The 16,841-nt window shown below is 38.2% G+C and overlaps 1 protein-coding gene across 1 annotated transcript in view; it reads left to right on the top strand.

Moving 5' to 3' along the window:
- The window catches only part of SNX25 (sorting nexin 25), a 78,593-nt gene that overhangs the window by 40,067 nt on the left and 21,685 nt on the right, over positions 1-16,841 (top strand). The window contains exons 7-9 of the mRNA XM_027735446.2: positions 4,257-4,447; positions 11,585-11,716; positions 13,595-13,870. Coding sequence (XP_027591247.1) covers positions 4,257-4,447; positions 11,585-11,716; positions 13,595-13,870 — 599 coding nt within the window. The remainder of the gene's footprint in view (positions 1-4,256; positions 4,448-11,584; positions 11,717-13,594; positions 13,871-16,841) is intronic.

Here is a 16,841-nt window from a genome sequence, read left to right as displayed (position 1 = left end):
TCCAACTGTGTCTTCCTATATATATTCTTCCAAAATGATCACAATCACTAAAGCAGTGACTGTAGTAGAAGGCTAGAAGGCTTGGTTTTGATGGTAGTTCTGGGGGGTTTTTTGGGTTTTTTTTTGTGTTGTTTTTTTTTTTTTTTTTTTTTTTTTTTTTAAATTTGTGTTTGTTTTTTCTTCCTGTTGATATTTTCAGACAGTACCCTTCTATACAGTCACATGTGCTATGGAAGAATCACATCTTTAACTATAAAACTCTCTCCTCTTCTTATGTTTTGATAAGGATTCCTTCAAAGTACTGAACCAAATTTAAGCTAGATTTTAGGTATTTCAGTTTTGGTTTGTTTGGTTTTGGTTTTCTTTTGTGGTTTGTTTGTTTGTTTTTGTTTATTTATTTGTTTGTTTTTCTACAAAATTTATCTGCTAAAGATTTTGAAGGGCTAGAAATGCTTATCTGAAAATGTTTACTGCATTTTGATCTATTAAAGTGGTTTGTGAGAAGACAAATACATGGACTGGGCATTGTAGTATGAATGACAGAGGATGTGAGTTTCTAGAAGCAAGAGTAAATCTTAATTTTTGTAAAGAAAATGTTTCAAACATACCAATCATGAAATAGCAACAAAAGTAAGTTGCTACAACAACTTGATATTTGCTGTAATATGAATAAGAAGCTGTTTAAATACACTAGTTCTAATTTTAAAACATTTTTGTTTCTTCTCATACTGATATTGTATTACAGGATCCTACAAGAATTTTAGTAAGGATTTCTTATTACTAGTTGCTATTAAAACAAAGCCAAAACCCCATGAAGTCACATACCTTGTCTTAGGACAACACAGAGCACAGCTCTCAACAGATTTTCTTTTTTTTTCCAAGGCATTTTTGTAAAGGGATTGGTTCGATTTGACGCTTAATTTTTTGTGCCCTCTGCCTTACATGTGACTTCACAGCATGACTGGAAAACACCCTTGGATGACTGAATGGGACTGTTTTTCAGACACCACAGTGTAATCAACCCCAGGGCATCCCTGCTGAGAAAACTGCTCCTTTTCAAGCAGGGATTGTGAGACAGATCAAATAAGCAGCCATTTCTCTATAGAGATCTGCTGCGTTGCAGTAGATTTCTCCTGATAAGCCTTCCCACTGTGTGTCTGGATATTTGCTTTTATAAACGAAGCTGACAAGTAGCACAGAACCAGAACTGTCTGGTTAGGCCTCTCAGGTACTGTGGTTCTGAAAGAGGCTTGAATGTTCAGCTGTAAAAAGAGACTTTTTTTTTTAGAAACTGGGGCTCCAGGCTAACTTGGGTGTGTGGGTTGTGATGTGTGGGTTTTGTCAAGATGATAATTTAGAGTGAAATGAAATGGATACTTGTGTGTTCCAGTGGATTACAGATGCCATCTAACTTAACTATGACAAGACTGTATTATGATTCCTCCCCCCAGCTGCATCCACCACACAGGGTTAAACATGCATATGCAATTAGTTTTGTATAGCTTTCTGGCAAGGCTTAAAGAGCTCATGCTCAAGCAGTTAGCGTGGAGGGAATCCACGTGGATGAGGGTAAAGGTTACAGATTCTAATTGTGGTAGATTTGTTTGTTTTGATTTGTGACCTTCAAATCAATTTTATAGAGGAAATTTTTCTTTCAGCTCCTGAGATTCTTTGTGTGTGCTACTGAGGGTAATGCATCTTGTCCACGGTTGGTTTGGAGAGGTGCTCATCAATGGAGGAGGGAGGGAAGAGGCTGACTGCTGATACGTATGTGACCAAAGGGGATGCAAGGATTTACAGACAGAGGCTATACGTGGTGGATGTTATTTTACTGTATAGTACATACTGACTCCCATGCTCAGAGTTACATTACTGCCACCTCAAAATCTCAAAAGCAGATTAGGGTTTGAAGAAAACTAGTGATCCACCTAACCTTCCTCAGCTGAGCTAAAAATGCTCCTCCAGATTTCTGTTAGATTATATTTCATGATGTGGAAGAGGGAAGTAATGTACAGTGTTCGTGCACGCTTCCACGCTGTCTTTCCTGCACTGTAACATGTTGGCCACATTCCATGATGGGCTGCTCCTCATCAGGCTCTTGTTTATTTGTGAGAGATGTCGCTGCCAGGCTTTACAATAACTATAAAGCCCTGTTTATCCATGGATCAGGAACAGGCTGGCAGCATGATATTCATCCCTGCCCTGAGCGTTTCTTAGGTGGAGTGGCTCCTTATGGATATGAAGAGCTGAGGTAAATGTTTTTGAAGGATCTTTGTTAATACAGTAATTAATCATCGGAAGCAGGTGGGATGTAGGGATCATTAATCTCTCCTGGATGCCTGCTGCAATCACAGGATGATAAGACTTCAGGTAAAGTAGACATGCTTACACTGAGAACCCTCCAAGAATGCCTTGTTTTCACCAGGAAGGGTACTTATTGTTTTAAGAAGGCTGAATGATCATTGCATAGTACTGTTTGTGGGTTTTTGAAAGTGTGGGATTTCAAGTATGCATTTTGAGCCCAAAGCATTTAAGCTATTGAAAGAATTGAGAACTTCTAAAAATCATCTTAGTGTCAAGTGCAGGAAGGAAATGGTGGGGTTTAATCTTCACTTTAAACTACTGTTGATGTATTTGTAATAGCTGTAAATGTTTTTAATTGAGGGAGAGCATTCTTTTGTCCTAAGATCTTTTCCTTTTCTTTTCTCTCAATAATATTGGTACCTCTGGTCAGGGAACTGAAACACTAAATTAAATGCTCTGTTGACTTCCCTGTGGAGATAACATACTAGGAAAACAGATGGCTTTTTTTTGGTTTTTTTTCATAGTAAAGTAATTTTATCATTTGCTTCAGTGAGTATTATCTCTGTAGTTCATTATTATATGGCAGCTCGTGTGCAAATGATGCTTATCCATTAAAACACTAACAGTATTTGAATTGGGAAGGATCCTTACCAAGATAGATAGATACACGCAGCAAATAAAGTGAGATTGAAAGTATGGGAAAAGATAATGGGAGAATATCTAGACTTATATTACATGTAGAACTTCAGGGAGCTCCATGTACCTTGAGTTGTCCTTAAGTATGCAAATGACAAAACTTACGGTTGCATGTGGTGGTTACATGTGGCTTTGAGGGGGAAAAAAAAAGAATGGAAACAGTCCTAAAAGGAGAAGGTACTCTAATGTATTAGAAAAGTGTTTAAAATATATATTTTAAATAATTTCTGAGAGACTTCCTTTTTGCTGTGTATGCATTCACAAACCCATGTGGTTGTTTCTTAACAGCAACTGTTTTGAAAATCGAATGCTGCTTTCATCTAAATGATTTTACTAGCATTTGATATTTTGAAAACACAGTAGAATAGATCTTTACTGTTTATCCCTGAGCAATCAATTAATCCAGAGCCAAGTACAAGTCATGTACTTTGCTGCCGAGCAATAGTTGCAGCCCAAAAAAACAGGAGTGTTTTCACTGAACAAGAGGAAAATAAAATCAGTGTATAAATGTGAATCAGTTGTATCCTGATTTCAACACAATAGGGTTTTATATCTGCTTTATCTGCTGCTTCTTTTTTTAGACCCTGGTAATTAGCTGAAGAGGCTGGAATGTAGAATACACAAATATTACACCGGTTATTACTAAGTCTAATTCAGTTATCATCTTCATGTTACTTCACTTTCTAACAGTACTGTGCAGTCTTGACATTGTGACATCATAAGATTTTTTCTTAGTCATTTGAGTGAACTTTGATCAGTGTTGTCTGGCTCAAGAAATTTGGATTTGCAAATGAGATGTGTGGGAATGTGTCATGCTGGGCTGCAGGGGATAGAGCTCAGTCCCTCATGAGTTTAGGCAGTCAGTGCTATGTTCAGTAAGGTACATAAGCCATCATCTCCCTGTGTTATCATATGCCATGGCTGTAGGTAACTTCCTAACACCATGTACATTCTGTAGTAGAGGTCTTGTGCCTGTGTTTTCCAACAAGTTATAGAAAGAGAGCTGGAGGGGTCAGGTTTCTCTGTGTGCTGGAGTAAGGACTTTTTCTGAACAATTTTGTATAAACCCTTGAGTTATCATTGGAGAATGTTTCAAAATCATCATTCTGTTTCAAATAGAAACTTGCCAGTATCTGTGCTCATGTGCATAGTTGATTCCTGAAAGACAGATGCTTTGATCAGACAGGCTGCAGAGGCAATGGTACAATGATGTTTTCATGTTGTAAAATACTGTCTCTGATTTGCTTTATTCTTAGATTCAAAGGGAAAAGAAACTGCAGCAATGAAAGCTGACCTACTAAGGGCTCGCAATGTGAAGAGGTATATTAATCAGCTGACGGTGGCAAAGAAGCAATGTGAGAAGAGAATAAGGCTCCTGGGAGGGCCTGCTTATGATCAGCAGGAAGATGGCATTTCTGATGAAGGTGATGGCCCTCAGAGTCAGAAGGTATAAATTGCATTGTCTGAAGGTTATTCTAAATGCGTTAGCACTGGCTCATATTACCTCACTGTCCTTAATCCCACCCTTCCCCCAGGAGTGAAGCGCAAATTAATTGCTGCATAGTTTATTTATCTTGGGAAAAGATTACTGAAGTACCCAAAAAGACTTACTGATCTCTCAGTTTGGAATGTAGCTAAATGTGAAACTTCATAAAGGACTGAGTGGATTGTAAGCATCTCTGATTTTTCAGATATACTGCATACAGAGAGTTAATAAGGACATGGTAACAGCCTTCCTGAAAGTAGCAACTTGCTTTCAAGTAAAAGTTTGCCAACATATGTGCAGTATTTCTTTGGCCCTCATTGTATTCACTTTAGGAAATACCTGTGGTTTTTGGAAATACTACGTTATTCAAAAGCTAACAATTATGGAAGGCAATTGACAAAATTCAGGGTAGTTGTTGCAGAAAAACTCTGGTAAAGCTGCTGACTGAATGCTGGTTTTCAATATCACTATAGTCTGGAATTAGAAAAAACCACTGTTGTACTAGTCAGCATCTACAAAAATAAAATCATGACTACTTAGTCTTGCAAAACTTTAATAATTTTAGTGTCGACTTTGTGTAATCTTCTCTGTCCCCTTTGGGCAAAGCACAGAAGCTGGCATATTCAAATGTGAAAGATGATTTTATGTTTTTCGTTTAGGTAGACGATAAAGTCTCTCTTCGTGCAGGGATCTTTAGCTTTTGTTATGTCCTTATAATAATTGTAACATGTAGTGTTACATGTTAATAGTAGCATATAAGAAAAAGTAGTATGATGAAGAAATAGTTCTTACTATTTATATTTTGTTTTTCTTGAGCAAGATTCTGAAACAGAACAATTCCCTACTCCTCACTTGTTCTTAAAGCATGATTTCAGATGGTCTGTCTTAGATTGTGCCAAGGCAGTCCTGATCTCTTTCCTGAAGTTGGGCGTAGCAAGAGGTGCCAAGGAGAAAAGGAAAGAGGGAAGCATGTGGCAGCTCTGCATGAGCCACTGATGCCACTTTTGGTGCCTGCTGAGATGTTACGAACTTTGTTCAGGAATGGAGTCCAGTAGTGAAGCTGCACTGGATAGGGGTAGGGATTGGCCAGAAGTATAATAAAATATATTATTATAATTTAAATCAGAGGAATTAATGAAGTTCATGTTGCATGTTTTATAAACCAATAGTTTTTTGGTGGCACTTGCTGACCTGGGATTATATCTTGCCAATATACCAATGAGCAGCTCCATACTGAGTTAATGGTACTATTAATAGAAATAAAGACTCCTTGCACAGGCATTTGTTGTAGTGGTGGTGGAAACAACAGGGTCTGAGGCAGCTCTGCTTCTAAGCTTTTGATGTGTTTCTGTGATGAAGCCCTAGAACCCCCTCCACAGCCATGTCAGTTTAGAAAATAGGAAAACTGCTTCTCTCTTCTGTTGTCCCCAACTCTCAGTTGCCATGAAAGAAGCTGAGGGAGGTTGAACGAAGGCCAGATGAGAGAGAGGCTATGCTGTCCCCTTCTGAGCACAGAAAAATGCCCAAGGCTTAGCTGAGGAAGCAGTCTCTCTTCACTGTTGCTTCTTCCCATCCTCTTTTAGCATTGAGGCAGCTGCAGTCTGGATTCTCATTTCAAGGCAGCCAGTGTTATTTTGAATGTTGACCCCTCCTATATGGGCAGTATTGACTGAACATTCAAGCTTTTTTCTAGGCAAAAGGGAAAGGCATTGTTTGGGATTTAGTAGATAAAATAATGTTGGTATGTTGCTGCTGGTGGCCCATAAATTTCTCCTTAGAGTTTTTGTGTCAGCTTTTCTGTTAAGGTAGCATCTAACTTGTAGAATAACTAGTCTGTGCAGAAGAAACTGTAAGTTTGCTTTCTTTTCTTCAACTTGCATGAAAAAGGTCAGAAATGGCCATTTACTGGTGGTGTTTTGAATTAATATTTTATGTAAGTGTGGTACAGAAGCTTGAATACGTTATAAACTCTGTGGAATTTTTGATACTAGTTGAACAAAGAACTGACTAGTGAACTAAACTTATATTTTGATTTCAGCTATGCATCCTACAGAAAGCTTTCTCTTTACTGCAGTAGTAGGGGAGTAATAGCATTGCTGGTAAAAATGCATGGAGATGGATTATTTGGAGCTGTCAACGTTCTCCTCTTACAGATATAAGAAACAGAATTTATGTGCTTTGAAATACATTTTTTTTTTCTTTCACAGCAGAAAATAATTATAAAACAGTGTCAGTTTCTGGTTTGATTATGCAGTGTTGTGATTTTTATTCATTTGACTTAGTCCACATTTCACTCACCTCATTTTCCTGAATCCAGGTTCTTTAGGGAAATCCTGAATATGTGAATTATAATCAAATGCTTATAAGCAAAGAAACAAACAGATAAACCACAGCTACTCTCTGAATCTGAATTCTGTCATTAGCTCTGATACTGATTTGTACTCTGCCCATGATGTTAGATTTGTTTTCAGAGAAAATGCAGTTCGAATTAGTGTAGTATATGAAGCATCTCTTCTTAATGGTCAGTGCAGTTTCAGTCCATTTTCTTAGAAACTGTGCCTACACAGTACTTTAGTAATTGAGTTCTTGTTGTCTGTGTTCATTCAGCGATTCCCCCCCACACACACCGTGTTCAGTACAACAGCCACACCACCTCGTCTGTGAAATCTGACATATGGAGTCATAGCACCTTTTTAGTGGAGCTGTTTTGTGAATCATGAATTGTAGGAGGAGATCTGGGGATCTGATCCTTAACTACTTGTGAAATAGCAAGGAAACCATCTGAGTGTATTTTGAGGTGGAACCAGTTCTTGTCCATAATCCAGGGATGAGGACTAAGATGAAACTCCTGCAGAACTTGCTTCCGTTCGTCTGTGGATGGGTGTTGATTTAACTGATGACTTAACCAGATTTTCTCTGTGATTTCCGAGCTTCAGGTTGTAAGATCATGTTATGTCAGGATATATCATGTTACAGAATTTGGGAATATTAAGAAAACAAGCTTCAATTGTTGTTCCCCTATTGCCTGAAGATGGGGTTTCTTATGACAGAAGTATGTTCTTGAACATGTGAGTCTCAAGGCAGGGATTTTTACATTAGTGTATGTGCAGTAAAATAGCTAGGTAGCTTATGTAGTTAGTATGTACTTGCTGATATGTAACTAATTATTACATTTAGTTCAGCTACTGCTTTATGTGACAGTCTCCTGACGACTTACCTCTTTTTAAAACATAAAAAGATGAACATAGGCTGTAATTTTAGTCAGTATACAGACAAAGCATTAGTCAATGCAACTTGGAAAGACAGACGTATTTTTCCAGAATTATTTTTTACATTCCACTTGTTCTTGTCTTCTACCAAAAACCAAAAAATCCAAAGCAGCAACCAGAAGTCCTGCAGTCTGTCTGTGTGCCATCATCCCATCAGAAAATCTCCCCTAGTGACCCAAATTCTGTTCATCCCAACCATCTGCAGTGCTGTTATCAGATGTTTATTCATTATAGGCCAATGTGGTTGTAGTGAATTGGAAGCTGGTGTGTTGCAAAGAAATATAGTACAATGCATCTATTCCATGTGGGGTGGCCATGCAGACCCTTCCAAATTAGCTAGTTGTTCTATGTTCCTCTACAGAGAGAGGTTATATCTGTCTTCAGGGGCCTGCCAGAACCAAGTCTCTGCTTTGTAGGGCCAGGAACAAGGCTCTTCTGTGTGCGTATGATAGGGATGCTGGTTAAAGCAGCCTGCTTGGGGAAAAAAATAAAAAAACTAAACCCTTCCTAGTCTTAGGCAGAGCCTGTGACCAGCTGTGCTATATTAGTTGCTTTCCTGTTGGAGTAGGGAATTGATGTGGCAGCAGTAAAGCAGCTGGTTTTTCCAAACCCAGAAGCTGCTCTCGAGTTAAAAGGATTTGAAGGGTTGCTGTTGAGGCTAATAATTCTAAGATTATATCTGCTAACTGGATATTAGATTTGAGGGTGTGTACATGTGCCCTAATGCCCGCAGATGTGCCAGCATAGCTTAGAGCTTTGTACTCTAATCTGTAGTGATACTGAGTTATAAAATGATCTTTTGCTCAGGATTACAACTTACTGCAGAACCTCTTTCTTTAAATGGAAAGACCCTCCACAGAATGGTTGGGTGCCAGAAAAGACTGTCATGGTTTAACCTCCAGCCATTGACAAAGCCCCATGCAGCCACACTCTCACTCCCCCACCAGCAGGACTGGGGAGAGAATCAGAAGGGTAAAAGCTGGAAAACTCATGGATTGAGATAAAGACAGTTTAATAGGGAAAGCAAAAGCCATGTACACAAGCAAAACAAAACAAGGAATTAATTCACTCCTTCCCATGGGATGGCAGGTGTTCAGCCATCTCCAGGAGAGCAGGGCCCCATCACATGTCGTGGTTACTTGGGAAGATAAACATCATCATTCCAAACGTCTCCTCCTTCTTCCTCCCACTTTATATGTTTTATGGTGTGGTATATCCTTTTGGTCAGTTTGGGTCAGCTGTCCCAGCTGTGTCTCCTCCCAACCACCCATGCACCCCCAACTTCCTTGCCAGCATGGCAGTATGAAAAGCAGAAAAGGCCTTGGCTCTTTGTAAGCCTTGCTCAGCAATAACAAAATCATCTCTATATTGTCAACCCTGTGTTCAGCACAAATACAAAACACAGCCCCATATCATCCACTGGGAAAAAAATTAACTCCTCCTAGCCAAAACCAGCACACATGCATTTTATGATAACTTTCCACCTCAAAACTAAAAACCTCTTGTGTCTACCATTGTTGTCATTGAAGCTTTAATATAATGTTTTTAGAACAGCATTTGAAACATATTAAATAATTCCAGGATAGTCTAGCATTAAACAAAGAAAAACCAAGAAAATATTTGTGAGGTCTCATTTCTGCGAAAAAAATTTAAATAGGCTTTTCTGCCCATTAATTTAGCTTTTAAAGTGTTTTAGTTTGCTTGGTAACTATTAGGAGATTTGTGTAAAACTGTTATTAGGTACCACCACTTTGATTACCCTGGGGCACCGGTGCAATGGGCCCTTTCTAGGCAAGAGAGATGTTTGCACTTGCCTTGCTCCCTGCAGCAGCACTTAACCCCAGTTACCTTTGAGAGAGGAGGTTTGTTAGTTACCCTCCTTGCTGGCAGTCTGAGTGGGGATACCTTGGATAATAGAGGCGTAGAGACCAAGGTGACCTCTCACTCAAGAAGTGACACCACATGCTCCCTCTGCTATTATTTACAGAGGTGACAGTCCCTGAGATGAAGACATCTGTTCAAGAGGCTGGAAGATCCTCTCCCACTTGTATTTTAAATCACTGTCCTTGGTAAAATGATTGCATAGAAAGTATGATGACACACAGCAATGCTAAACCACAGATTGGCCTTTAAATTGTCATCTCTGTGTTGTTCTCTTTGACAGCCTGATCATCATTTCTGTATTAAGCCTGGCTTAAGCAAGGCACTCTGTCATTCAGTGAGGATTATAGAGTGAGCTCTGAAAGGCAGATGTTCATATACCTGAGTAAGTCATGTCCAGGAGATATTGGTATGGTAAAGGATGAAGAGAAGAATGGCACATGGACTTTGAAGATGAAAATGAGCATTTCAGCTGAGACAAATATAATTTACTTAAACACTGCCTATAATTTGGGGGGAGCTATTTCAGACAAAACATAAGTGGCTGCAGTTGTTAAAGAACCACCTTAACTTGGCTCATTGAGGAAGTAACTTGTGCTAGTAATTGAGTGTGTGCCCATGTATGTAGTTTCCACTCATATAGTTTGAGACCAGGAAACTGTTTTTCCTACATGTAACTTGGTGTTAGAGTCTCACAGGTATTAGTTTTAGAAAAATTAGTTGTCTTCCCAAAAATAAAGAGATGCTGATACATGACCTGAATTGTATTATTATTAAGGTATCGGAAAACCCATATTAGAGAAATTATTAATGCCTCAGTCTCAGAGTTCATATCTTTGTTCCATACCAATGAACTTTACTATAAAATGCAAATTCATAGGAAGATAAGACTCATGGGCCCCAGTGCTTAAGGACCTGCTTTTCTGTGAGTTGGTTGGTGCCATTGAGTAACAAAGCAAGAGACCAAAACCACTCTGGTTGGTGTATTTGGATTCCTGGCAGTATAAGTAATGGCACTAAATGAGAGACATGAAAACTGGTTCAGACTGAAAAGCTGGAGAGGAAGGGGTGTTTGGTTTTGATCAGGTGTTTTGAAAATTGGTCCTATTTTGCAAAGAAAGACAAGGTTGTTCATTTTGTTCATCATGGGAAGTTCTGTTCATTTTGTCAGGGTTTTTTTCGGGTATTTGTCTTAAAGAAAAGGCTCTCGGGTTCACAAAAATAGTAGAGGATAAGGAAGTGATAATGGCCTTTTAATGCAACATCTTAATGGCTGCAGCATCTGCTTGGGTATGGGAAGTGTTTCATTTCCTGTTCTACCTGATGTACACCCTTGTCTCTCTTCTCAGGAGAAGTCCTGAGCACTTTATCACAGAACATACTCTTTCCTGGCTGCATTTCTGATAGATGTTTTTCAATAACAGTTAGTGGGAACTGGCCAGCAAATGCCCTGGCTGCCAAGGTATTCCATCTTTCTCTGTGTCCCTGGTAATAATTGAGATACATCTCAAAGTTCTGTGGCCTGTGGTGTTATTCTTTGCTTGGAAGAAGTAAAGAACAGATCAGTTTGCTTCCAGCTTGGCTCGTCTGCTTTGCAGGAACATTGGAAGTTAAATTTTTGATGATAGCATTTAACGAGTGACTTGAAATGCCATCTTAGTCCTTTGGAATGTAGTCTTGTTTCCTGGTCACAAAGATGTGGAGATATTTACTATCTGATAGGAGCATAGATGCATTTATCTTCTAAGTACTTAACTTCCTTTTTTTTTTTTTTTTATGAAGCAAAACTATTACTGTAGAAGGTCTTTGTAGTTGAATCTAGTACATGTTTGTGGAATTCATAATGCTCCACGGGCACATCGAGTGAAAAGATTTTCCCCATAAGGGATGGAGAGAAGCTAGAGTTAGGCATTTTCCCAGTTTTTATTCTTAGTTTTTCCTTCCTCAGATTCTTCAATTCGAAGAAATTTTGGCCAACCCTTCATACCGAGAGCACTTCCGAATCTATATGGAAAGGATGGACAAGATGGCTTTGATCGGTCTTTGGGAGTCTGTGGAGAATTTGAAGAGTGCTAACAAGGTGGGAGAAATTGCAAGCCTATATGGCTTTGTACATTGACAGCAATCTCTGCTTGTTGTGATCTTCATGTTAGGAAATTTCTTGATCTTAAAATATCAATAACATAGCATGGGTGCTAAGCAATTTGGTTTTTTTTTGACTACTTCATGTCAATATTAGAAGATAATATTGCAATTAAAATTTGTGGGCTGTTGTGATAATGATTTACTGTTGTTTGGTGTAGCAACATCCCATAAAAGGGATACTTTATATGTAAAAGTAATACAATTATTTCCCCCTCCACCAGAGAGTAAACTTGCAGTAATATATTGGCTTTAGTTGTATCAGCTCACGTGAAACCTAGAAGTTCATTCCCATTGGATAGTCTGTACATAAGCTTCTCATCTTGCTAATTGCAGGTAGCCCATTCAATCCAAAACAGTGTAAACGTGTGTATATATGTTTTTAAAATCCTTCTGGAAGAGAGGTTTTGCTTTAAAAGACCTCTCCATATTCTGTTGCTTATATAAGCAAGTAAGTTTCTCCAGGAATCCCACACTATTCTTAGAGGGAAGATACACTACTATATTGTAATTTGTGCTAAAATAAAGTAGGAATAAGAACCATGAAACAAGGATAGGAAATACCAGTTAAAGTTGCAAGAAGTTTCCTGAACCAATGCTGTATAGCAAGAGTAGAGGACAAATTTGCAGTTTGTGAGCAGTGAGGTGGATTTTTGGGGGAGACTATTAAACCTCCAGGATTCACACTAGCATGAAATACGAATTTCATTATCGATATCAGGTATCTTTTTATTTACTGTAATTTTACTGCCCTCTTATGTATAAAGGTTCTAGTCAATTGGAAAATAACATTCTGAAAACAAAGTGGCAAACTGTTGAATGTGAGGAGTGTGACCCATTGATACAATCTGAAGAAATGACTAACAACCAACTCAAGCTAGAGAGTGTTCATAAAAATGGTTTGTCAGGCGCTGTGAAGAGAGTTCTATAAATCAGTTTTGATTTGCAAACTGCTTGTGATTGGAAAAGATGCTATAAATCATTTTATGACCTTTCAGCTGTGATTTTGCTCTTTGCTTTCAAAACTATGTGTATATACATATGTATCTGTATGTATATGCCACTACAGGGGCAGCTTTGATTACAAAAAGGTAAGGTCCTGCAACCGGGTGGCTGTGATATTGTCAGACGAGGCAGGCAAGAACATTATGCTTTACTGAGGGAGTGGATAAAGCCTTTTTAGTTCAGATCAGTTTAGGGAGACGACGATTTAGAGATCTGATCATGGGCTGTGCTGCACTACTTCCTCTTTCCCGTTCATTAATGCAAAGTTCAATCCTATGCTCTGTGAAAATACCCAGCCTCTTGTACTGGTAAATCTCTCTTCAGTTGTGCTTTTTTCTTTTCTTTTTTCTTTTTTTTTTTCCCCTTTTGTCTCTGAAATTAATTATGATCACATATAAAGTGAGTTGATCCTATTCAGCAGAAGATAGAGCTGATACAGCTGAGCTTTACAATCTAAACATAAAGTGTTGACCACAATGTTGCTCTAGCACTTTTCTTCCTTTTAATACCAGCTTTTGGAGCATACTTTTAAAAGCAGTGGGTGGGGAAGCTATGACAATTTTAGAGCACAGCTGTTTTTTGTCCTGACAAATATAAATACTTAGCTTGTAAAATTGACTGCTTAGCATAGGTGCACAGGCAGACAGCATGCTCGTTCTCCGTAAGAGGTTCACAGATGTGTTCTCATCATCTGGATAGGAAATTAGCTTGATTATCCTTCAAATTATGCACCTGGATCCTGAGTCATCCTGATATTTTTAACATGTTTTCGTTATTCTTTTCTCCCTCCCTCTTCCTGCTTTCTTCCTAGTCTGAAATACCTCAGCTGGTGAGTGAAATTTATCAGAATTTTTTTGTGGAAAGCAGAGAAATACCTGTGGAAAAATCCCTTTATAAAGAAATACAGCAAAGTCTTGTGGGAAATAAAGGCATTGAAGTATTCTACAGAATTCAGGCAGATGTTTACGAAACTCTAAAGGACAGATACTACCCCTCATTCATTGTCAGTGATTTATATGAGAGATCAGTCAAGAAGGAAGAAGAAAGAAGTTCTGCTCAGCTGACTCCTGAGGACAAAGATGAAGTGGTGAGTCACGCAAACAATTCCTTTCCCTTTTATTTAAGCTGATCTGAGAGATAATCCTGAGAAAAGCATATAGTAGCCTCTTCTGTCCTTGAGCTTTGGACTACTCTTCTTTATTCCTGATATAAGTGTCATCGCTCTTATAGTTTCATCTGTTAACACTTGGATATTTACAAGCTCTTTGAAACAAAATGGTACAAAATGACTGACTACTTAAACTTAAAATTAGTTAAGGTAGATATTTCAGATTTCCAAACCTTCTGTATTTCACATCTTTCATTATGCTCCTTAGTAACATACCTCATAGAAGCTCAGCTGGTCTGCTTTTCAGTGAAGAAAATTTCACTGAAACATCAGTAGGTTTCTGCCCAGATGTTGTCTGTGCTGGTCTCTCATACATTTCCTAGATACTAAGTAGGTATTAAAGTTACACAAAAGAGAAGAAAAAGGAATGAAAAATATAATCTCAGTGTGGTTTTTATTAATTAGTTGAAAATAAATTGATAGGCCATTTTAGAAGATTAATCTAGCACAAGAAGTCTTAAGTACTAAACCAGAGCATTCAAAATGTCACAAGCAATAATCCAATGGCAACTCTTCTTGGGGTGGGTTTTTTCCGTGGGTTGTGTAAATCAGTCATGTCAGGGGAACTTGTGTTGCAATTATCTAAGAACGTTTTGACAAGAGCAAGTCTCAGACTAGTGAGTGCATCTTTCAGTCAGTCTGCTGCTTCAGACCAGCATGGATATCTTCATTTTACTTATGAACTTTCTCAGAACACAATGAAATGTAACAGTTTGTCTAAAACTGGATCTAAATAAACAAATAAGCAGAATCCAGAAGTGGTGATCTACATTCTACCCTTTAGAAACAATTTCTCCAGAACATAAGACTTTGGTATTTACTGCTTAAATATGGCTTTCATTCCTGTAGGTGAGTTATTATTCTGCATATCAGCAAATCTGCAGAGATGAGCTGTTATAAGTAAATTACTTCCAATATGTGCTTTTAGAGCTTGCTGAATCTTTTCATTGTTTGTTTTTCCCTGTATTCTTTCCCTTGATGGAATATTCCAAGACATGTTTTCTAGTTTTCTCACTGCTAACTCAGCTATGTGTTGAGGGTGGTAGGTACTTCAAAGACTGTGTGTCTTTACCAGTTTTGTCCAGTACTTTATAAAACATTAAATGTTGTGCTTTTTAATCTCTTTATATGCTTTATTCAGACTCTGACACGGATGGCCATTTCTCTAAGAAAACTGACAACACTTTAGGGCTAGCTGATCTCTGTCAGATAATATCTACTGTAGCTGCCAAAAAAATTAGATTTTTGACATCAGTATCGTCTGTCCTTCCTCTGAGTCCTTGGATGTGTATGTGGCAGATTTGAAGTCTGTGTCTGCCCTGAAATCTTAAAGACTGATATATTGTCAAGTCTCCTTATAGGATTAAAGCTGAGGTATTTTTTTTTAATTTTTAACAACTAATTAAGTGTGAAGTTGTGTATACTGATAGAGTATCTCTTGAATAGAGCAATTCTAATGGCACTGTGCCATGCTTCAGGGTCTTTGAGGTGGAAAAAAATTATAAGAAATTCTCTCTGAAGCTTCCATTGGTCTTTAAAATGTTGGCAAAAATGCAGTACTGTATAATACATTTCTGAAATTTTTTCCCTCCCGTGTATACGAAACAACAGCTCAGAAATCAGATGTTTCTGGAGGGATACATTTTGTTAGCAAGTAGTGATTGGTTTTGGCTTAGTTTGGGTTTTGGGTCTACATCCTTACTTCTTGGGGCACTATGGGAGTTACCTTTCTTAATTTTCTATATGTTTCACTGCTATAGCTGGATAGGTAAAAAGTCATCTAGTGCACTCATGGAGGCGAGGACAAAAGGATGAGCCTTGATTAAACGTGAGAAAATCAAGTTACAAGATAGGAATCAGGACAAGGCCAGACTGTGCGTTCTGCTGCAAGTGGAACAAGCTCTTTCTTCTTCTTTCCAGTCTGTTACCACTTTCTGTTTCCTGGACAAACCTCGTTTAGAAGGTCATGAGTAGAAATACAGACGCAAGCAGTGCTTGCATTCAGCACTTTGAGGAAAGAGGGTGTGGGGATTGCATTGGTGCTGCACTGCTAAAATAAGACTGAAGTCTATGTTCTGCATCACTCTTAGAAAGAAAGCCATTTTGAATAACTGCCATTATTGTTAATTATTACTATTTGTATTACTGTAGTTCCGTGAGATGACAACAGGTTTCCATGAGCTGAAGTCTGTACACATGCTTGGAGGCAGTCTCTGACCTGAGGAGTTTACAGTCCATGCAAAATAGACAGAAGGAAAGATAGGGCGTAGAGCTAATGTTTATTACTCAGCCACATAGCAGGCAAATGCAGAGCTGGGAAAGGGCATGGATTTCTTAGCCTAGAACTCCTGACTTCTACATTATGTTACCCTCTCCTATGAGGATCACACTAAGGCAGTTATTATTGTTGCTACTGTATCTCTTCAGACTTTTTTTACTAAGCTGTAAAATACAGGGGAATTTACGGTAGAATTGTCTCCTCTAAAACTAAATAATTTAGTAGAGATGAGACTTCCTTCTGTTAGCTTTTTGTTAATTATATAAAGATACAGCTTACTTAGTGGGAATATCATTAAAGAACATGGAGCTCCTGTTCATGAGATGAAACTCAGCTTCCTACAGATAAATTTAGATATATCCAGTCACAAAAAGACCTCAATGATCTTTGAATGTGGCAAGAATAAAAGCTGAATGCTGTGTTTGCTGTATCTCAAGGTCTCCATTGCCTATTTGGGGATGTACAGTAAGAAGGCGAGACTGAGGCAAATGCCAAAAGATGTTAAAGAGAATGTCACATAAAGATGTGAAGTTTTCTATCTTTTGCATGCCCGTAGTACACAAGACAGAGAAAGCTATTGGTTTGTCTGAATGAATATATGATAATGATTTA

Source organism: Pipra filicauda, unplaced genomic scaffold (assembly GCF_003945595.2).
Source record: "Pipra filicauda isolate LSUMZ 115617 unplaced genomic scaffold, ASM394559v2 scaffold67_size6003252_pilon, whole genome shotgun sequence".
NCBI lineage: Eukaryota > Metazoa > Chordata > Aves > Passeriformes > Pipridae > Pipra > Pipra filicauda.
Note: the sequence above shows the minus strand (reverse complement) of the source record. Positions and strands in the feature narration are given on the sequence as shown.